Genomic DNA, 23,145 nt, shown 5'->3' on the forward strand with positions numbered 1-23,145 from the left:
GAAGGATTGCAATATATCTTTTATTGACATGTTAGAGGTACCTAAAAAGCTCCATTACTTGCATTTTGAAATATCTTTGAGCACATTGTCAGCTTGAGACTAGAGTATAATGCCACAGAGAACCGATTCAAGCAACACACGATATGTCCAAAGCACCAACACACACAAAGGAGGAAGGTCAGACACAGCCTGCATTTTGCAAGATACTGTTTACCTGATGAAATTCTAGAATAATTGACAATGGGTTTGAACAAACAAACAAAAACTGGCTTTGGAGTGTCTAGAAACTAAACTGAATTTCCAGACTTTGAAACTTTAGGCTCCTGTTCTATAATATATTTTGATAAATATTCCAGAAAGTTAAGTGGATGGGTAATTACAACTAAAGTTTGCAGCTAACTTCTGTAGTGATAGTAGTTTTCCAAAAGAAAAGCTAATCTCTGGTCTAGAAAACATAGTTGAATCTAAAGTACACTTTTAAGAAGCATCCTTGTGAGGTCTGTCAACGTGGACAAAATCACCTACTTACGCACTAACCGTGATAAAGAGTTTTGGTCGCACTGGTTTGGAACAGTCTAATCCAGCTAATGCATCATTAAACAGGGATGAAAGAAGGTTCTCTCCTGGAGACTGTCCAGAGAAAGGCCAATGGACAGGTCATAACTGATGGAGGCAGGCTGTGAGTGCCCTGAGAGCACCTGCTGTAGGCATTCGTGGGACAGACAGGTTATTCTGGATAAATAGCTATCACGTTTCATGTCTCATGTAAGCTAATTGTTATGAATGTGCCTCACTCACTATTTAGGATAAATTAGGCTTTCAAGTCTTAGCTAAAGGTTTGGGGAAATGGACATGTGCAGTGGTAGATCTACTAGCAGAGATCTAGTAGGTCTATGAGATCCCCACGACTAGATCTACTAGCAGACGTTAGTTTTCCCTGGCACTAACGACAATTGGAGTGTATGTGTGTAGCATGTGTGTGCACATGAGTGTGTATGGGTATTTAATGAGCTGCTGAGAACAATGGTTGTCTGTGTGATTCTCTCTAATGCATTGGAGAGTTGTTTCTTTGCCTGTAATCATGTCCATTTGGTAAGGACTTTTCGTGACTCAGTGGTCCCGAGAAGCATATGGATTGTCCACGCTAAACCAGGTTCCTGAGCTCTGTTTTCACTAGTTTACATGCTTTTCTTCCCCCCTGCAAAGTACAAGAGGCCACTAGCAACCCATTTGTATTTTGCCAAGAATCCTAAGGGCCCAAGTTATGAATCGATTAATCATCCTACAAAAGCACAATTCAATTGGCTTCAAGTCCATGCGAGGGCTGACCCAGCCAGACCCACACCTCCATGCAGCTTTGTTGGTCTCCACATATTTCTGCCAGATGCACTGTCAGCCTCCCAGAGCAGTGGTGATCAGCCGAGGTGATGGTGCCCCCAGGACATGTCTGATCATGTCTGGAGACGTATTTGGTTGTCACATGTAGGAGGAAGATGCTACCCGTGTCTGGTGGGTGTCAGGCCAGGGCTGCTGCAGAACCTCCTACAATGCACAGGACAGTCTCCCATAACAAAGGATTATCCAGCCTAAAATTTCAGTAGTGCCAAGGTTGAGTATGGGCCTGCCCCAACGGAATGATTAAAAAATAAATATTTGATTTATTTGTAAACATCATCAGCATTTTTGTTTGGGATAAATGTCTGGCAGATGTGGCCAAATATATTCTACTTTGCCAACATACTGAGAGCTCAGTATTATGGAATCACTGGGAGTCTCAAGGAGACACTTGAATTTTTCAGCTGGACTTTAGTCCATTTTGTGTAGGATATCATGCATCATGTGAGATGGGGAAGCCTCAGAGGTCTGAAGATGTGAATCAGAATTAGCTACCTCCCATCCACTTACTTATCCGTGCCAGGCACGGCAGCAGGCTCTCTCGGGCACACTGCACTTCACTGTCCCTTGCCCTTTCAAGTTGAAACACTGTCAACCCCCTTTTGTGATGAGGAAGTGGAGGCTTAGGAAAATCACAAAGCTGGTGAATGATGAAACAAGGATACAAACCCAAATCTCAGAGCCTTTACTCATTCCTCCTGGGATGAGATGCCCAGGGATCACCAAATTCTTCTAACCCTAGAGCAAATGTGTCTGGGCAGCAGGAAAAGAAAAGTAGATGGGAGATAACCAGGAACACCTTCATCTGAAACACAGCTACAATCCTCCAAATGTACCAAGTCTCTGCTTCCCTCCTGGGGTGAGTGCAACGTGGCTGGAGAGGGTCATTCAGGGAGGTTATTTTTACAAATCCCCTATCACGTGGAAAATTCAGGCAAAGCAGAAACTGGATTTTTCTTGAATTACCTCTACAAGAGTAGCTGAAATGACAGTCTGCACCCCTTAGCATTTTCAGGCTATATAATTCAGTCCAGTCCCCACTGCTTCTGGCCTGAGAACCACCCACTTGTGCTTTTCATCTGTATATACCCCATCATTAGTTACCGCTCTGGCTTTGGGGATCTCTCATCAAGTTTTCTTAAGAACAAGCATGAAACAGGTCTATTCTGGAAATTGTATCACATTCAACACATTCCAAATTAATGAACAGACCCTGACTGTTTTTTCACAAGCTTTCAACGCAGAGCTTGCTTCGGGGCGGGAGGGAGGCAGGACTGTCTCTCGGAGGCATCAACGAGTGTGGCACATCAGAATTTGGGGGACATGTTATGATAGTTGGGGAAGCACATCCAGATATGCGTGCGAACACAGTGTGTAACTGGGGTTTGGAAAGATCTCAAGTGTGCCGTGCTGGATGGTGCCCTACCTGCTAGAGCCCCCTGACAGGGGAGCTCACTTCTCCTTCCAACAGAGCACAGCTACCAGATTTCCTGGCTTCAGGGTTGGTTTGGAGCTTTCGCACATCCCGACAAATGTGAAAGCCTCATCTTCTTTGTAGGCACTTTATAGATTTATTACAAAGGGCATACTTTGAATATTGTTGTAGGCTCTAAGTTCTTGTCTGTCTGGCAGAGGAGAACTGAGCCTAGATCATTGTGCTTGCTGTGCTCCTTCCAAACCCCGGAGGCTTTCTTCCTTTGGAGAATTTTTTTTTTTTTTTGTGATGATTTCCTGTCTAGAACCCAATTATTCCAAGCTCTCTTCAAGTAAGCCCGTAAAAACCCAGAGACCATTTCAGAAAGGAAACAGCACTTTGTTCCACATCTTCCACCAGCCCTAAGGGATGAACGGGATGCACAGGGTCTGCATGGCTCTGTTGGCCAAGATTACAGAGCCTTTCATTAACTACAGTCTTTTTTCAAAACCCCTCTGAAAGCTTCTAGGTCATGATTTCTTCAAAGTCAGATAGCTGCTTCATCTGCTCCACTTGCATAGAGTGCCTCCTGAGGAGCTTCTTTTTACTTCTCAAGTCAACTCTCTTTGGTGAACTTGGCGCAACAGGAACCATGGATTTTAAGCCGCCAGCAAGTGGAGAAGGAGGTTTGCTGCTAGATCTGATATCTGGGATGGGTGGGTTCAGATTTACATTTAAAGGCGGGAGGAAGCCGGGCCTGGTGTGCGAAATTCGATCCAGCAGCAGAGTTCCAGAACCTCGCCTCTCCAGAAGATGCGGTGGTCTGCGGCGTGCTGAGCTGGGGGACGTGCTGGGTGCAGCGTCCAGGGACTCCCTTGAGCCATGGAAGAGGGCCAGGTGGGAGCCGTTGAGCCTCTTCCTGTCCAAGGGTCCTTTGCTTGGCTCTAGGGACACAGAGCTGAGCTGCTCCGCTGCTGCCTGTAAATCTAAGTCATGCAGGTCATTCTCTAGCCATTTGAGGGACACTGAATCTTTGAGAGCGGGGGACCCTGTGGCACTGACACCAGCCTTCTCCTGGTCGATGGGGAGAGTTCCTCTTCGGGCCAGGCGAGGGTGGGAAGCCTGGCCCTTCTCATAGACTGCCTTCCAGGATGCTGGTGCCGGGGAGGCTGGGATCTTGAGAACCTGCTCTGTGACTGTGGGAAAGAGGGTGGGGTCTTTGCCATCGATACTGTTGGTTCTGGAGAGTGGCCCCCTTTTGGGGAAGGACATATCACTAATGCTCTTGATGACCTCACCATCTGCGCTAGCACCGTAGGTCTCATCCTGACGCGTGTTGGCAGCCAGCACGGACGGCGCGATCAGACCCCAGGGTTCAGACTGGAGCCTCTTCAGTTGGGGCAGGCGGGCCCTCTTGGGGTTCCCTGCTTTCCTGGTGGGTGACCCAGGCTCATTCAGAGCCTTGGCAGTGTTGCAACTACTCAGATGCCCTGTTTGGAGGCTGAAGAAATCATCTTCCCTCTCACTGGGTGGAGAGCCCAGGCCTGGGGCTTTCAGTTCAATATCCGAGGGCGACATGCACAGTGGAGGTGGCTGTCGGTCTTCCACTTTGGGTGAAGGAGGGACATTGAGATACTGTTTGGTGGTTTTCGTGCCTGATGATGATTTATCTGTCGTTATAATAATCACCTCCTTCCCTTTGGCTTTGCAGGCGTCGAGCAGGTGTTTCAGGGCGTCTTTGTCATCTGCATTTATGGCGTAGACCAGCGCTGAAGCCCCAGTGCGGTCCTCAAGGCTGGGATCAGCTCCGTTCTCCAGGAGCAAGGAGACCACTTCTCCGCCAGCCCCCCTGATGCAGGCATGGATAAGAGCTGTCTTGCCAGACTTATCCTGGATATTGGGGTCAGCCCTCTGGTCCAGCAGGTACTTCACCATCTTGGACTTGCTGATGCTCTGCTGGTCCACATGTTTGGTGATGCAGGCCACCATGAGAGCCGTCTCCCCTTTGTCATTGCTTTCGTTGATATAAGCGCCCCCCTCCAGGAGGAGCCTGGTCAGCCTGAGCCTCCCCAGCCACACAGCCTTTAGAAGCGAGTTTCCATCAGTCCTCAGCTCTGTGTCGTCATCCATCCTACTGGCGCCAGCGCCTTGGGGCCACCGTGGCGATCAGACCTAGCGAGGGAAGAAGAGAGAAAGAGTGTCGTGTGTTCTGGAGGTGATCTGAGTGGTGCGGCTATTACAGGGCTGGATGCGGTCAAACCCCAGCTGATCCTGAGTGATGCTACCTTGGCCAGGTGACCTGGCTTGTCTGCATCCTTTTCTTCATCTGTACTGCGTGAGGGCTGGAAGGGTGGCAGGTGCTATAGAGCCAGCATGGATATCAAATGAGAGCACACACAGAAAACCCTTAAGCACAGTAAAGCAGCTGACACAATGCTACACCTAGTAACCAGGACAAGCTGCCGTCACTGGGCTATCTGCTCCATACTTACCTCAGTTGTCGTATAGGAAACTTTGCTTCGTGCCCGTAGGCACCACTGGCATCAAGTCCCACAAGGAAAGGTGTGTGTCTCCCTTGTTTGCTCTGCAGCCCCAACATCTAGCAGCGATTTGCACATCATGTCACCTCGTAAATGATTGTCTGCTGCATTGTTCTTCCAGCAGGAAACACACCAGAATGGTAATGGAATTATGGGCAGCCTTCATCTTCTTTTTGCTGTACTTCCTAAAATAAGTGTGCATTACCACTGTAACAGGGGAGAAATCAGGAAAAAAAAATCATTATAAGGCAAAATCAGAAAAAAAAATCATTACAGAGCTACCCCTATCTGGGTAGTAGTCTCTGCTCTTCCAGCAGATGTCAGAATCCTCCTCATCCTCCTCCCAGTCTTCCAGAATGATGCCACACCACATCCTTCCCATAAACAGGTATAGAGCAGAGGACCAATGGATTGCACGCCTGCCTGCACAGGAGCTTCCTCAACCTAGCCTGTCAAAGCTAGGTTTTCTGGTCTGGCTGTCCCCATGTCCATCACCCACTTCCTGCGCCTGGAGCCTCCAAACTGGGTGTTACTCGAGAGGACTCCCACAGATAAGTAGAGGTGGGGGCCCGGGCACTGGCACCCCTGCCAGCCCATGGGTCCCTCCCTGGCCCCTACCTGTGCCATCACAGCCCCTCCCCATGGACCCTGTGCCCCCTGGGTCCTGCTGAGCAAACAGCCACAGCTCTGCCCCCCACCTTACCACCTCAAGCATTACTGATCAGTTTATGATCCTCTATTAAATTGGAAGTCAGGAGCCTTTCCTGGCTGAAGCTGAGAGATGGATACATAGCCTTTATACATTTGTAATGCATTAATAGATACTTGCTATTTTTTAAAAGCCCAAACCACATTTAATTATGTGAAGAATGGAGATCCCTGGGTGGTTCAGTGGTTTAACACCTGCCTTTGGTCCAGGGCGTGATCCTGGAGACCCGGGATCGAGTCTGTCAGGCTCCCTGCATGGAGCCCGCTTCTCCCACTGCCTGTGTCTCTGCCTCTCTTACTCTCCTCGTCTCTCATGAATAAATAAATAAAACATTTAAAAAATAATAATTATGTGAAGAAGAGCTCTCCTTATGCTTGCGTGTGAACACACACACACATGCCACACACACACACACACACACACACACACACTTGCCTCCTTGAAGCCACTGTCTTCAGAAGCGACTATGTCTAAAGGTCTAAGGAAGCATTGTTCTAAGAGCTACATCTCAGCAGGATCTTGTTGCAGTTCTGTTTGTGTTCCCAGGAGATCTTTTCTGGAAATGTTTCCACCCAGGGACCACATGCTGTTAATTATGTGTGCAAGTCTATGTCTTCCTATCTCTCTGCTTCCTCCTTCTAAAGGTTCCTGCTGACCTGTGGATGTGTGTGCAGTATGAGTGTGCACACATATGTGCGTATGTGAGTGTGTGCACATGCGTGTGTGTGTACACGTGTGTGTGTGCGTGTGCATGTGGGGTATGTGCACATGTGAGTGTGGGTGTCTGCACACATGTGGGTGTGTGCATGTGTATACATGCATGTGTGCTCTCATGTGGATTACATGGGTGTGTACACGCATTTGGGTGTGCACATATGTGAGTGGTTGTGCATGTGCTCCCGTGTGTGTGTGTGCACAAATGTGGGGTGTGTGTGGATATGCAGTGTGCGTTCATGTGGGTATGCACACACATGGATGTGAGGGGTGTGCATGTGGATGTGCATGCATGTGGGGGGTGTGGATGTGTGTGCACATGTGAGTGTGTACATGTATGTGCACACGTGGGGTGCATGTGTGTGGGAGTGTGTGTGCACATGTGGATGTGGGTATCATGTGGGGGTGCACGCGTGTGTGAGTGTAAATGGATGTGGGGGTATGCACACATGTGGATATGTGCTCATGTGTGGATTCTGAGGGTGTGTGCACATGAGTGTGCACACATGTGGGTATGGGTGTGTGTGCTCATGTGTGCATGTGTGCTCACATGTGGATGTGTGTGCACATGTGGGTGTGGGAGTGTGTTCATGTGGGTGTGTGCGCACGTGTGGATATGGAGGGTATGAGCGTGGGTGTGTGTGCCCATGAGGCATGGCCTCTCTTCTGTTTCCACCATCACCATTCCTCTCTGGTCCCACACAAACAGATCACTTTCCTGAGGTCTTCCGTGTTAGGGGTGCCCTCCCTGCACTCTGGACACCTGAAGCAGGGTTTCCACACGTAGGCGAAGGAGCGGAAGTAGCCAGGAGCAGGTCGCCTCTGCTCTGTCTCCTGCCCCCTGTCTGTGGCCCAGCCTCCCTGGCACCACCCACTGCGGCTCCTGCCCCCCCAACACACACTCTGTGGACCTCAAATCTGGCTGCTTCTCACATGCCCGACTTTGTCCCTTGTAGCCCTCTTCATGTTTCTAAATGTAAGGCCTCCCTGACCTTTAATTATTCATCAGCCTGCAAACCTCAGCTCAAATGTTACTTCCTTTTTAATCAGGAGGAGACTAGGTGGAGATGGAAGCGGGAGGGCGGCATGAGATTACCACTGACTCACACCCAGGCTATGGAAACAACTCCCACAAATCACTTCCTCCAAAAGAGGATGCACAAATGGCCAGTAAGCACATAAAAAGGTGCTCAGCCTCATTAGTAGTCAAAGAAAATCAAATTAAAGCACAATGAGATAGCACCACACCTGGTGTCTAACTCAGCGGGGCCGAAAACCAGACCAGGGATGGACGAGGGTAGAAGGCAACAGGAGCCCGCAGCCGGGGCACAGACCAGCCCTCCAACCCCGGTAATTCCCTGCCTGCACTTCCACTTCTGGTAGATTGAAAAGCTTGGCCACAGAGTCCCCCCACCCCTGCCTGTACCCCGTGTGCAAGGAGATACTGGCCCTCCTCCCGTCAAGAGGAGGAGTCGGCGTGTGACCTGCTTCGACCAATAAAATGCAGCCAGAGTGACTTTCAGGCAAGGCCTCTGTGGATCTGACAGCTTCCAGTGTGCTGTCTGGAGCCAAGCTGCCTCAGACAGATGTGTCAGCTGTCCTGCAGAAAGGACACAGGGAGCCCCAGCTGACCACCCCGGCTGACCACCACCCTGTGACCCACCAGCCAGCCCCCAGCTAGTTACAGCTGCGGGAGGGAACCCAGGTGGGGGCAGTAGAAGTTTCCAGAACCTAGTCCAAACTGCAGAAATATGCATGAATAAATGGTTATTGTTTTAAGCCTTTCATTTTGGGAAGGTTTGTTCATATCAGCAAATTACCAATAAATCTGTATAGCCACACATATATGAAAATGTTCCCAGCAGCGCTATTCATAAAAAATAAAACCTAGAAACAGCCCCCCAAGAAGAAAATGAAGAAACGGTAGTATATTCACACGCTGGAGTGCTTTACTACATCTTTGCATTCTCGCTCTCTTTCTCACACTCACACACAGCACGCAGACTCTTACCCACACACACAACAAAGACACACAGCCCACACTCACAACACAACACAAGAAAAGCTGGATGCTGCATGGGCTCCTAGATACTTCGCAAGCTTCTTTGCTGAGCATTGGCTTGTTAATCTCCTGGGCAATGTCCTCCCCAGAGCACTGAGCCCCCTTGCCCCCTCCGAGCCCCCAAGGGAGAAATGAGGTCTTCTCTCCCTCATCAGTTGTGCCACAGTTGAAAGAAGAATAAAGGAAGAGTCAAAGGGAAGGAGGAAGAGACAGGAAACGGAGGGTGGGGAGGACATGAGGATGGACTGTCGAGTGATCCCTCTGTGGCACATGCTCGGGGCAATCCCAACCTTCCAGAGTACTCCAAAGTCCAGGGTAGGGAAGGAAGGAGGAAGGGCGAGAGGGAACAGGACGGGATATCTAGCTCTTCCTTCACTTGGAATGAGGGGTCACCTGCTGTCCTGAGCTAGGGCCTCGTCCCAAATCCTAGCTCCTAAGGAGATAACAGAATGCAGACAAAGCATTGGGTTGTTTCCCAGCCCATCCATGGACACAACACCCTCTGTGTGCAGGGAGGATTTTTCTCTTTGTCCACAACCATTTTTCCACTGTGAGCCTTGCAACTGGCATTCCTGAATGACAAAAATGCAAGAGCTTTGAGTGAGGACAGAGTTGGACCCTGAGCTGACCCTTGCAGCACTGATCCGAGGCCAGCTGACTGGAGTCCTGCCATTCACTTTTCTGCCTCCCCCAGACCGACAAGGTCACGTTGACCTATCCATCTCAGAGCGGTGGCCACTCACCTGGCTTTCCCATCGTCATGGCCTCAGATCAGTGCTACAGGGGGCAGGTGGCCCGAGCCCCTGGTTTTAACTGATCAGGAGCCACGGTTTCCCCAGTGAGGCCACTGGGCACAGAAGTGGGGGCAAGTTAACCTTTTCTAGAGCAGACATTGACTAGTAGGGGGCAGAGTAGGAAGGAGATGTCAGGCAGTCTCCTCTCCCTTTCTTCCCCCCAGAGCCTGTGGGCAGGTGGGTTTCAAGGATTTGGGCGGGATGTGGTAGAGGATGTGATTTCCACAAGACTGAGCTCTCAGTGAGCTTGTTGTCGGGCCGCAGGCTGGCTCCATGTCCCCCTTCTATTGGCTCCTCCTCCCTCTTCACTCTACTTTTCATTCTCCTCACTCCTACTCCCCAGGGTTTGATATCCCCATAAAGAGCTGATAAAATGGCATGTTTTTATTTAGGAAACTTGAATTAATTTCTATCACTTATAATAAAGCAAACCATGACTGACACCCTGGCATTACTTGCTCATCCATCCATCCATCCATTCATCCATTCACCATCAAATATATACTGGGTGTCAGTATACATGCTCAACATTAAGGACAAAGGAATGTGTAGAAGTCAGATTTGGAAGAGTCTGGCTGGAGGCTGGAGGTCACTAGGAGCCTCTGAGGGATGAAGAGGGTCAGAGGCACCAGTTCAAGGAGGTCAAGGAAGCATCGCGCGGGAGAGGAATTCTAAAGGTAGATTTGAATAGTGAGCCGCTGGATGGTGGGTCAACCAAGATCTAATGTATGTTGATTTGGGAATTTATCTCCCATTGTGCACAGTAGAGAAGAATGTGAGGAGCACCGGACACAGGAAAGATCAGATGCCTTCATGGTTCCTCAGATCACCGGCGGAAGGAAGCAATTCTGACTGGACAGAGCTGACATGTGCCCAGAATTTTGAAACCCCAAGCGTTTCAACTGCTAGGCATCATGTTTTAAAATTAGCAACCCCAAAGTGGGTTTTTTTCACATGTTTCAGAAACAGAGTTAAGTGATAAGTAAGCAAAATTTGGGGCGCCTGAGTGGCTCAGTGGTTGAGCGTCTGCCTTTGGCTCAGGGCATGATCCTGGGGTCCTAAGATCAAGTCCTGCATAGGGCTCCCCACAGGGAGCCTGCTTCTCCCTCTGCCTGTGTCTCTGCCTCTCTTGTGTGTCTCCCATGAATAAATAAGTACAATCTTAAAAAAGTGAGCAAAACTTTCTGGGTTCCTTCCCTGCTCCCTGCCCCCCCGCCACCCCTCCGCTCAGGGTAGTTTCCTCCCTCCCTCAACCACAGCACAATGGACCGAACACACCTCCCAGAAGCCCAGGGACTGTAAGAGAAACACTGAAAACTAAAACATCACCAACACCAAAAAAAACAAATCAATGCTTTCCCTGATGAAGTGGGTGGGTGGAAGCAGTTGCCTGTTTTGTCCAGAAGCCCTTGCATTATTTTACTGTCCACAAAATTGTGAAAGTCTAAGACTTTTGAAGCTGCGAGGAGCCATCTTATTCAATTGTTCCCCATTTAGAAATAGGGAATTTAAAGACAGAGTCTTTTATCTTGCTGAATGCAAGCTCTTGCGCCTCTGCACATCTTTAGCCTGAGCAGCGTAGATCAAGGCTGTACAATAAAGGGCTGGGGGCCAAGTGTGGCCCCCAGGGACATCTTGCTTGACTGGCACCATGTTTTAATGTTTTTAATTTGAAGGTTTTAAGATGCATCATTCATTGTTCAGTTTGGCAAAGGCCCTGCCATTCTCTGTAGTCTTACCACTGGCCTGATTCACACATTCAGGCCATTTACCTCTGCAGAGATGTGGTTTTATGACACTAGATATAAAGTCAAATACTTGAGGGTGCCTGGGGGGCTCCGTCTGTGAAGTGTCTGCCTTTGGCTCAGGTCATGATTCCAAGGTCTTGGGATAGAGTCCTACATCGGGCTCCCTGCTCTGCGGGGAGTCTGCAGCTCCCCCTGCTTGTGCTCTCTCCACCCACCCCCTCTCTCAAATAAATAAATAAAATAGTTTCTTTTTTTAAGTAAAATACTTGGAATACAAGTCATGATGCTTCATTTTTCCCATCACTTCCTAGATTCTTCTGTCTAGAGGTTTGTTAGGAGGATCCAGTGAGCTAATAGATGCAAAAGCCCTTTTCATAAACTTTAAAGTATGGTTTGCTTCTGTGAGCCATTATAAACTAGGTAATCAACAATTACTTCAGTGCGGGGATCCCTGGGTGGCTCAGAGGTTCAGCGCCTGCCTTCGGCCCAGGGCATGATTCTGGAGACCCGAGACTGAGTCCCACATCAGGCTCCCTGCATGGAGCCTGCTTCTCCCTCTGCCTGTGTCTCTGCCTCTCGCTCTCTCTGTGTCTCTCATGAATAAATAAATAAAATCTTTAAAAAAAATTACTTCAGTGCAAATAAAATACCATCTGCTTAATCTCTTCTTCCTTGAGTCATGGGGCATCAGATTTCCAGTTAAACTCCCTGTTTGGCACCAAGATAAATCAGAGGCTTGAGGCATTGCATTCATTTGTGTTTGACCCCAGTGGAAAAATGATGCAAAAGGAGGAAGGCCAACTGAGTCCTGCAAACGTCTACATAGTGCCTCATGTTCCCAAGAAAGGGACTGGAAATACACAGGACTGTACTCAGTGCCCCAGAGCAAGTCTCTAGGACTTTCTAATGCACATGCTTTGTATTCATCTTACTTCTGGTTATGGCCTTAATCTTGTTGCTTGCCTACTTTCTCAACTTCCTCCTCCTCCTTTCCTCCTCTTCCTCTCCCTCCCCCTCCTCCTTCTCCCCTTTATCCTTCCCCCCCTCTTCTTCCTCTTCTGTTGTTGCTGAAGGACGAGTTCAATGCAGTGGTAGTCTCAGGGAGATAAGCATATGGCTGTTCTTATGTTTGCACACATAAGTTTGCACACAATTAAATCTTAATGAATCTCAACTACTTCTGATATGTGTCAACCTAACACCTTGTGGATCTTTATAAATTGCTTTAAAGTCTTTGTAGAGGGGCATTTGGGTAGCTCAGTCAGTTAAGCATCTGCCTTCGGCTGGGGTCATGGTCCCAGGGTCCTGGGATGGAGCCCCACATTGGGTTCCCTGCTCGGCGGGGAGTTTGTTTCTCCTTCTGCCTCTGTCTGCTGTTCCCCCTGCTTGTGGTCACTTGCTCTCTCTCTCTCTCTCTCTCTCTCAAATAAATAAATAAAATCTTTAAAACAAGTCTTTGTGGAACAAAATAAAATGGACTCAATGAGCATGCATTCGGTTAATCTATATGAATTTGCTGTTTCTGTAGGTCAAACAGTGGTTTAAAAATCACTTTTCTTTCACATGGTTTGTCCTGATATTTATGTGTTTCTCTAAATGGACCCTAGTTCTGTAATTGTTCCACAGTCTGAGCTCCCAAGGATGGACAACTGTGGCAGAAAGATTCCAGAGTAGAGAGGCAGGTGACCTGGATTCTAATCTCAGCCCCCAGCTACTAGGTAGCTGTGGAGCTGCTGGCAAGCATCATTTTGCCAAAGAACTTCAGTTTTGCCTTATAAGATTGTTATGAGGGTCAAATGTAGGCAATATGTGAACACTCCCTACAAAGTCCTGTAAATAAGGAATTATTATGTTGAATTAAACTCATCCAGGATCCTCCCTCTGAACCCTCCCACTGGGGTGCCCAGCACCCACCCCAGTGCCACTGCCATTCATCACCCACCCTCTTCCTCTTCCAATCACCTGCTCCTCCCTTTCTGGCCTCCACTTCCCAACCACAGTCTGCAGTTTGCAGAGTTTTCCCACATCCATGATCTCTTCGATCATCTTCCTCAGCACTCTTGCAAAGGAAGCATTATTATCCTAATTTTACAGGCACTGAGCCTGAAGTTCAGACAGGTTGGGTGATTTTGCCCAAGAGCACACGTTCGTAAGTGGTACAGCTTTGGTTCAAACTCTGCTCCTCTGAACCCAAGCCCGGAGCTTTCAGGAGGGAATTTCACCCACTCAGGCACACCTCCCCAGGACCGCAGCCCCTGGTGGGGTTTACAGGTGCGGGACAGCACTAGCCGGTTGTATAGAATGGGAAGGGCTACTGAGCCTCTCTTGCTGCGGTTTTCCATCGATCGATCGATGGAAGATAATAGCACCCAAGCTCGCCGCGGGCCATGCGTAACAAGAGCAGAGCGCATGGAGAGCGCTTAGCACAGGGCCCTGGCGCAGAGGAGCGCTCAAAAAATACTAGATTTTGGAGGAGTTTGGGTACGCCTTTCAAAATGCAGGAGGAGGGGGTATAGCTCAGTGGTAGAGCATTTGACTGCAAAATGCAGGAGGCCACACCGTTCCGGAGTAGCATTCGCGGAAGCGTGGGGATGTTTTATACTCCGCCTCTTCCTTCCGCAGCCACGGGAAGCAGTCAGAGGCGGATCAGAAGCTGAGCTCCACGTTAGCGTTAGCGATTCAGGAGGAGTCCCTTCTCCGGGGCCTTCGGGCGGCGATGCGCAGCGGGTCCCGGCGGCGGGGAGCGGGGCGCAGGGCGCGGGGCGCGGGGAGCCCGGGGCTCAGCGCGATGCTGGCGCTGTCCGAGGTGCTGGACGCCGGCGGTGAGCGCTCCGGGGCCGCCGCTGTCCGCGGGCACCTCCGCGAAGGCCAAGCGTGGCGTCAGGTGCAAGCAGCGCGGTAAGTGCTTCTCCATCACTGCTTTGAAACGCTCACATTCAAACTCTTTACAATTTCTCAAACGTGTTCCGGATCATAACCTCTCATAACCCGATCCTCACAGGTTTCTGCAAAAATGTAGGCTTTGCTCCCCCTTCAGTCCTTGCAGGAATTCAGACGCCTATCACCCAGCACCACTCCGCAACCATTTCCTACAAAAACCCAGGCCCCTACGCATCTCACCCCCACGCGTCAGTGCAAAAATGAGAAAAAATGTAAATCTATCTTCCACACCCTTCACCCACAATTTCCTGTGATAAAAGCAGCCTCTCCCAGCCTCCCACTCCTGCCTGGGCTAAACATCGTGGACTTACTTCTCGGGAGCTCAAGATCCCTCCCACCGGCTGCAGCGGGGGGGAGACCCTTGGGGTGCTCTTACCTGGCGGAGACGCTCACCGAACCAGGCCACCTGAGCGCAGACCACCGGTAGGGTCATTACTCCAAAAGCAAAGTCCAGGGTCACCTGGCATTCCCGCCCTCGGCTTCAAGCTGGTTCCCCAAGGGCACTGCCAGGCTGAAAGCGCCGGGAGCTGGGATGACTCCGGCCTCGTGGGTCCTGTGACTTGCCCAGAACTTGGTCAAATAAAACCTCTGCGTCAGTGCCTTTCTGATCCCTCCCTGGCTCCGCCAAGTTCGAGTGAGAACAAGAGAGTTCTCTCTCTCTTTTTTTTTAAGGGAAACAAGGAGGCGTGGAAGAGGAGAGCTGCGCGCAGTTCAGTCTTGCAGGTCTCCTGCGCCCCGCGCTCCGCGCTCTGCTCGGTCCCGGGCCGGGCCGAGGGCTGACTGGCGGCTCCAGGTCTCCAGCCGCGGCACTGGCTGGCAGGCTGCGTGGGGTGTGTGCCTGGGAGGAGCGAGCACCGCGGGGGCAGCGGAGGCGGGGAGAGGCGTCCGCGCCCCGCCCGCACCCGCACCCGCACCCGCACCCCAGAGCAGGGTCAGCCTGGCCACACAACCCAGCCTGAGCTGGCGGTGAGGGTGGGGGGCCAAGGGTGGGCGCGGCGCCCCGGGGCAGGAGCAGGGCCGGCGCCCCCCCCCCCGCCCCCCCAGTCTACGCCACACGTGCGGACCCAACTCAGGATTCGAACTTGCGTCTCCTTTGCTGTCCACGTGGCCCTGCCTTGCTCGGGTTTCCTCCTCCGCCAAACTCCCCCAATCCAGAATGTTCGTCCACAGCGTGGAAGGGAGAGGAAGGGTGGAGGAGGGCAGGGCAGGAGACCTTCCAGCCGCCCCCCACCCGGGGCCCTGCATGTACAAACCACTGTCCTACTGTACAGACCCTCCAGGTGGGGGGAACCTTCCAGCCCCCCACCCCGGGGAGCCCAGCATATACCAACCACTGCCCTGCTGTATAGCCCGTCCAGGTAAACATGCACACGGGGTCCTTTTTCCTAAGAAAGAATTGACTCCTACTTCTAGGATCAATTTTAATTATTTAGGTTTTCCTACAAAATTGTCCATCTCATTTAGAATTTCGAATTCACAGGCACAAGATTACAATGAGCGTTAGCTTTTAATTTTTCATCTCCTCTAATCTGTTCTTACATTCCCTTTTCATTCCTGATATTGTTGCATTTCCCTCCTCTTATTTTTGGTGTTTATGTGTAACGTTACTTTGCCATCATCAAATTATATGATCTATGTAATTTCTATTTTGTTGCCTGTTAAATGACCAATTTAAACTCAAAAACCATTTTTCCTCTTACTCAATGAAAGAAAAAAATGAACATTCTGTGTTTTGGGGTATAAACATACAAATACACCTGTAAAGTTAGTTGCATGTTGTTACCATCTGTATCTTCACTAGTGTATTGGTTAAGAGCAGAGTCTGCATGCATTTAAATTCTAATCAGCCACTTACCAGCCACAGATTTCTGGTGAGTCACTAAACTGGCCGGTACCTCAGTTTCCACCTCCATAAAATGGAATGAATAATAGCATCTATTGCAGATAGTAGCTACATTTACGGTGAGCATAGCATAAGGTAACTATAAACTTGTTGAATCGTGTCATACACTTGAAGCTAATGTAACATTGCGTGTCAGGTAGGATCTGTTTCCTGGGACCAGAGAGAAGGGAACTGGGTTAACACATGTGCAGTGTTAGTGCCACTGCCTGGTCAGGGCAAGCACTGTATAAGTCTTAGCTATGTGCATCTATCTGGTCCATTAATATCCAAAGTAAGCTGTTAAAGTGTTTCAGGATGCTCGGATTCATTTATTCAAGAAAAATTTATTGAGTTTGGGCTGTGTGACCAGATCTGCATTTTTGGGGGATGTGCTGGAGATTCAGCTGTGAACAAGAAAGACAAGTTCTCTGCTTTCATGGTGGGACCTTCTGAACATCTATATTTGTCAGCATCTCTTTGGGTGTGTTAGCGTACGTGTGAATCAGTGTTCTGCTGTTGCATCCTACCTGTTTCATGCAAGAGAACATGGGTAAATATTTTACAGCCTCTTCCAAATCTGCCTTCCAGTAGAATCTCAGTCCCTTCCCCAGAGATGGACCCATATGCTAGACCCATTTGATTAATAACAACTATATTTTTCAAAAATAATCATGACTAATAGTAGCAATAAGGAGTTTTAAATCCTTACTGTTGTCAATACCTTCTAGCCATAGACCTCGAGGAACACACCAATTATTATATTATCATTATTATTATTATTACTTGTTGCAGCAAGGGAGAATGCACACCATGGGAAATAGTAGGCACCTCAGTAAGAAGGTGTTAGAATGTGTTAGAGTTAAGGCTCTGGTTGGGAGATTTGGGGAAGGGTTCGCTCCACTCGTAACAGAGGAGAATCACATCAGATGGTATTCTAACACCACGAAGAAAATTATGAAGTGACCCTTGGTGCCCTGCTTCTCGTGCACTCTGTTTTTGTTTTTCTATTTTTTTAGAGGCAGTTGGCATATAACCTATTAGTTTCAGATATACAACATAATGATTCAGTATTTGTATGTATATATTGTAAAATGATCACCATGGTAAGTCTGGTTAACATCCATCACCGTCAGGTTAGAATTTTGTTCTTGTGATGACAACCTTTAAGATCTACTCTCTTTGCAACTTTCAAATATACAATATAGTACCTATTCTTAACCATAGTCATCATGCTATACCTTACATTCCCATGGCTTATTTACTTACCCTTCTTCCGTCTTGCCTGCCTCTCCATCCGCCTCCGGTAACCACCCATCTCTTCTCAGTGCCCACCCAATACACACCCTGCTCTAAGCCAGGGGAGGGATAGTGCTTGTCTCTTGTTCCTGAGCAGTTTCCCTGCACAGAGCATATTTCCAGCCAGTCATTGTCCTTAGGGAAGACAGACTCAGAGGTCACTACTGAGTGGCTTAGCTAGTGCTCTTAGCAAGAAGCCGAAAGTCATTTGAGTCACAGTCTTTCCACACTCTGGGAAGCTATGTTCAAGAGCCATGAGGTGCTTTCCTGAGATCACACAGCACATTAGTTCTAGGCTACCTGGCCTCTTGGGATCAGCTTCGTGGGACTGGATGTGTTCCAGACTGTTATAAATGTTTAAATAACTTTTACTAGATTGTTATTACAAGTATGTTATAGGTATCACCTAGAAAACATGGATAAGATATGGACATTCTGGCTTTTAATATTAAGTAATGGTTTCTTTCAAATGCTTTTATAAACTCCACAATTAAATCAGAGAAGTTTTTGCTGCAAGTATCATAAAATCCATCTTAAATGGACAAAGAAGGACTTCTCTTCTTACATAACAGAATGATGATGGATCAGAGGCTCCAGACTTCCAGGGCCAGCAGTGGTGCTTGTGGCATCTCCCTGGAGTTTACCAGAAGGCTGCCATCAGCTCAAGCCATAACATCACATCCCAGACAAATGTTGAGGAAGGAGTACAGCCAATCACATGGGTCCCTCTTATTGGGGGAGTAAACCTGCCCCAGCAGTAAATACACCACACAGCCAGGTTCTCCTCGAATCTTGTTATTCAAAATGGGGCACATGTGAGGGATACTAGGAAAATGGAAAGCCAGAGTGCTGTGATTGGTTCAGACCACAACCAGTCCTTTCCTTGGTCTGGTCTAATGGCAGTCCAAATGAAATAGAATTCTTTTAGCAAGAAAACAAATAGGAAGTGAATGATGTGAGTGTCACAGTGCTTGTTATTAAGCCCTTGGGAAATGCAGAGGAGCAAGAAAAAGAGGCAATCAATAATATTCATAATATATAGGTATAATTTATAAAACTAGAATTAAACAATAAAGTACATTGTATTAATCTTGTATCTCTTCTTTTTTCCTTAAGAAATCTGCTATAAAGCTATCAAGTCAGATAATTTTTTGCTCTATGACTTATTTCCACATGGTTGCATGCAACTCTTCTGCTTCGTTGTTAATGGCTACAGTATATTGAAGTACATGCATGAGCCAATTCTCTGTTGAAGATGTAAAGGTTTCACATGGTTTCTCTCTGTTGTAAATCACACTGCAGTGAAGAGCCTCTAGTTAATCTTCAAATTTCAGAATTATTTCCTTAGAGCAAAATACCTGAGGTTTTTGACTAAAAGGTATGCAAAATTTTATCATTTTTATACATATTTCAAATGCATCCTCCATGAAGATTGCACCATTTTTCATCACCCCTTGGTCATATTTAAGTGCATCCTCAACCACGTGAGATCTTATCATTAAGGAAATTTGCTGATGTGATAATTAAAAATGTATCAGGTCATTGTTTTCAGTTGTATTTCTTTTATTACCAGTCAGGTTGAATTTTTAAAAAATGTTTATTGCTGATTTTTCTGTAAATTGCTCATTTATATCTTCTAAATTTTGTCTTGGTGTTCGTGATTCACACTTGAATAGAAAATGGAATAAAGCAAAGAAGATTGTTCATTATTTCCCAGAGATGATCACTATTACTCATTGCTCATGCAGGTTCATGTGGGTTATATATTCTTCTCTCTCTGTTTCTGTTTCTCTTTTTCGGTTTCTGTCTCTATCTCTCTGTCTCTTTGTCTCTGTCTCTCTCTGTCTCTGTATCTCTCTGTTTCTATCTCTGTCTGTCTCTGTCTCTCTCACGTCTCACATCTATCTACTTAAATATCTTATGATTATTTCCTTTGAATAAATGGCCAAAAGTCAGATTTCTGAGTCCATAGATAGCAAAAATGTTTAGGCTTCGAATAATTGTCAAATTGTTCTCTGAAATGTGGTAATAATATATCAAATTCATGATACACCCTCATGGGCCCTACCTACAATAATGTTATTTTTAAAAAATACGTGCCACTGGAGAGGCAAGATTGTAAGTCTTTTCTGTGATTCTAGCTTTCTTTGGTATTCCCAGGGTTGGCTATTTGGGGCCTCTTTTCTCTTCTTCCTTCCTAAGACCCGATCAGACCTGATCTACTTCTTCATTTGTCTTCCACACACAAATCTTTGACATTTGCTAATTGTAGTATTTTTCTAATTTACTACTGTTTTCCTTTAATTCCTATTAATTCCTTACTCTTGTTTTCCTGATTTTGTTTTTTTGAGTTGAATTCATGGTTAATTCTTACTCTCCTTTGCACTCAATTGAATTCCTTTAAGGATATAAATTATCCTCAGGGCACAATTTTGCCAATCCCTTTCTCTTTTGTTGTCTTCAAACTGAAAATAACTTTTTGAAAAAAAATGACACTTTAGTAATATCAGAAATTTTAAAGAAGACAGAAAAGCACACACTCACACAAAAACCAGAAAATCGTTTGAAAGTCCACAACTTTGAGTTAACTATTGTTAACATTTCAGGGAACATCTTTCCAGAATTTTGTCTTATAAATGTACATACAAATTTTGTGCAAATGGTGTCTTACCATTCTTTTAACAATATACTGTATAATGAAAATGTTTTTCTCTTAGTGAATGCAACACACACAATAACTTTCAATGAGTCCACTGTATACAGATATTATTGGGGTACCTGCTTGGTTCAGTAGTTGAGCATCTGACTCTTGATTTCGACTCAGTTCATGATCTCCGTGTTGTGAGACTGAGCCCCTGTTCTTACTCTGTGCTCAGCAGGGAGTCTGCTTGGGATTCTCTCTCCCTCTGCCTCTGCCCCCACCGCAAATAAATACAAATAAATCTTTAAAAAAATACATTGTCATTTATCTAACCAACCTATAGGAGATGCACATCATAAGTCTTTCTAATTTTTCACTGTGATAAATAACTATCATACCTTAGTATATTTGCCCAGCCATCCTCTTAAATACCTACAAAATAAATCGCTGAGATGGATATATATATATATATATATATATATATATATATATATATATATATATGATATGGAGAAAATATTAAAAGTTTTAATAAATATTTCTAGACAATCTTCCAGAAAGATTATAAAAATTTACACTCCCTAAACAGAGTATGAGACTAACCATTGTCTTACACCCTCATGGGTTCTGGATAGCATCAATCATCTTAATCCCTACAATCTAATAAGCAAAAAAAAAAACAAAACAAAACTTCTTTTTGCATTTCTTTAGCTACTAATCACCTTGATTCACTTGTTATGTTGTGTTGTGCATGTTATGTTATGTTTTGTGCATGTGCATGTGTGTGAGTTGATTGCTGGCATCCTTTCCCATTCTTCTATTTGACTTGTCTTATTAATTTTTGAAACTTTCTCTATATATTATGTTTATGTTCTTACTCTGTCACACATATTACAAATATTTTCCAGTGTTTTATTTGCATCTTAGTTTTATTGTGTTGCTTGTGTCATAAATGAGTCTTTAACTTCTAAATTGTCTAAATCTATCTTTATTTTCCTTTAAATTTCTTGCCTTTAAGGCATCATGTTTAGAAGATGCAAACCCTGCCTTGGTGCACCCAGGTGGCTCAGTTGGTGACACGTCTGCCATCAGCTCAGATCATGATCTCAGGATCCTGGGATCAAGTCCTGCATGGGGCTCCCTGCTCAGTGGGGGGTCTGCTTCTCCTGCCCCCCCCCCACTCGTGCTCTTGCTCTCTCTCTCAAATAAATAAATTAAATTAAAAACAAAAAAATTAAAAAAACAAAAACACACAAAAAACCAGCTTCCTACTGATGCTCTTCGGGTTTGATATTTCACAGTCAGATGTTTGCTTCTCCTCATCTGTAGTTCATGCAGTTAACTTGATGTGCATTGAGATTAATTGTGTTTCCAATGACAAACTAATTACCCCAGTGAAATTTTTGAAGAATCTTTCTTTCCCCCCTCTGCTCTTGAATGGTGTTTTTATCACAGGCTACATTGCTATAAAAACTTGAATTTATTTGTGAACTTCCCATTCTAGTTAATTGATGTACCTCTTCCTCTATTTATGCCCCTTCTTTCTGGTTATTATAAGCTTATGTTACAGTGTTGGATGTAATGGTGTAGATTTCTCTTTAAACTACTTCTCCCAAACTTCCTGATTTTTACCACAGATTTACCCTTTCAGATTAATTTTGGAATCATCTTAGATTCTAAAAAATACATTTTTGATCAAATAGTGTCTTTTTTCTAATCATTATGACACTACTGAACCATCTTCTTATTGCTGAAAATAAGCATGAGCTCCATATTTCCAGGGGAAAAGCTCACATTTTTTCTTGGGGTCCTCAGCCACAGTCTCGTGTAGAACTGCCCTGAAGACCTCCACAGAGAAGCCCAAAAGCCTCCAGGCTGCTATATGCAATGGACTGAATTGTGTCTCCCCTCTCCCCAGTATTCATAGGTTGATGCCTAACCCCCAGTGTGATGGTATTTGGAGGTGGGCCTTTGGGAGGTAGTTAGGGTAAGATGAGGCCATGAGGATGAAGCCTTTATGATGGGCTTAAAGCCCTTATAAGAAGTGACAGAGACCTTGCTTCCTCTCTTTCCACCATATCAGGACACAGCAGGAAGATAAGGGGCCCTCACTAGGAACTGAAACAGCCAGCGCCTTGGTCATGGACCTCCCAGACTCCAGAACTGTGAGAAATAAATGTTTGTGATTTGAGCCACACCATCTATGGTATCTTGTTATGGCAGCCCAAGAACAAGAGAATCTACATGAATTTGGCCATATGCTGAGTTCAATCATCTGAGTCTGTTCATTGATGATTCTCTCCCCACAAGACTCATAGTTTATTTCTTTGGATAAGATTCCTAGAAAAACCAGAGGTATTTTCTGACTGTAACTCCCAGACATGTTCTTATTTCTTCAAGTCTGTGTTATAAGCATAGAAACATTTAGCAAGATTGGTTGGATTACGCACTCTGGTGATGGCAATACGCCTCCTAAGGGACATTATACTTCAAAGCAACCATCATGGGGTAGCATCAGGGCATGGACTTCCTAGGCAGTGAGACCCTCCCAAAACCCCTCAAAACTTTGGGCACCAGCCTATGTAAAGCACTAATATTGATGTAAGTTAGTACTCAATGAGGACTCATAGATTTATATATGTCTAAGTGTATGTACATGTGTATATGTGTACATGTGCATATATATATATACACTCAATCTATATATGTGTCACACATCTATGTATAGTGTATATCGTCACAAAGGCTCTGGCATCAACTCTAAACACCTCAGTGGAAATTTGGGACAAGACTCTAAGGAACTTGTGCCTCTCAAAACTTTTTTTTTTTTTTTTCCAAAACTTATCTCTAATTGTGACTTCCAAGTTATTGTCACCTGGGAAGCAACTTGGGAAGATATTTTGGAACACTGGCATCTTTGCATGTAGTTGTGTGCTGGCAAAGGAAGCTGGTTTTCTGCTGGGAAAATGGATGTACATATCTGTAAATATATACATCTGTATAAATGTAT

General features: G+C 46.2%; 1 protein-coding gene and 1 long non-coding RNA gene across 3 annotated transcripts in view; one reads left to right on the top strand and one right to left on the bottom strand.

Annotated features, from left to right (window-relative positions):
* ANKRD34C (ankyrin repeat domain 34C) lies at positions 1–15,164 on the bottom strand. The gene is made up of 3 exons (XM_025437866.3): positions 14,693–15,164; positions 5,302–5,556; positions 1–4,981 (listed from the first exon to the last, which is right to left on the bottom strand). The coding sequence occupies exon 3, from the start codon at positions 4,937–4,939 to the stop codon at positions 3,335–3,337; it is 1,605 nt and encodes a 534-aa protein (XP_025293651.1). The 5' UTR covers positions 4,940–4,981; positions 5,302–5,556; positions 14,693–15,164; the 3' UTR covers positions 1–3,334.
* LOC112653611 (uncharacterized) overlaps positions 14,019–23,145 on the top strand; it is a 14,912-nt gene continuing 5,785 nt past the window's right edge. Inside the window, exon 1 of one of the 2 annotated variants that reach the window (XR_003132302.3) lies at positions 14,019–14,274. This is a non-coding gene — a long non-coding RNA (uncharacterized LOC112653611). The remainder of the gene's footprint in view (positions 14,275–23,145) is intronic. The other variant, XR_004814243.2, reaches the window with a different exon arrangement.

The sequence above is a fragment of the Canis lupus genome, chromosome 3 (genome assembly GCF_003254725.2).
Source record: "Canis lupus dingo isolate Sandy chromosome 3, ASM325472v2, whole genome shotgun sequence".
Taxonomy (NCBI): domain Eukaryota; kingdom Metazoa; phylum Chordata; class Mammalia; order Carnivora; family Canidae; genus Canis; species Canis lupus.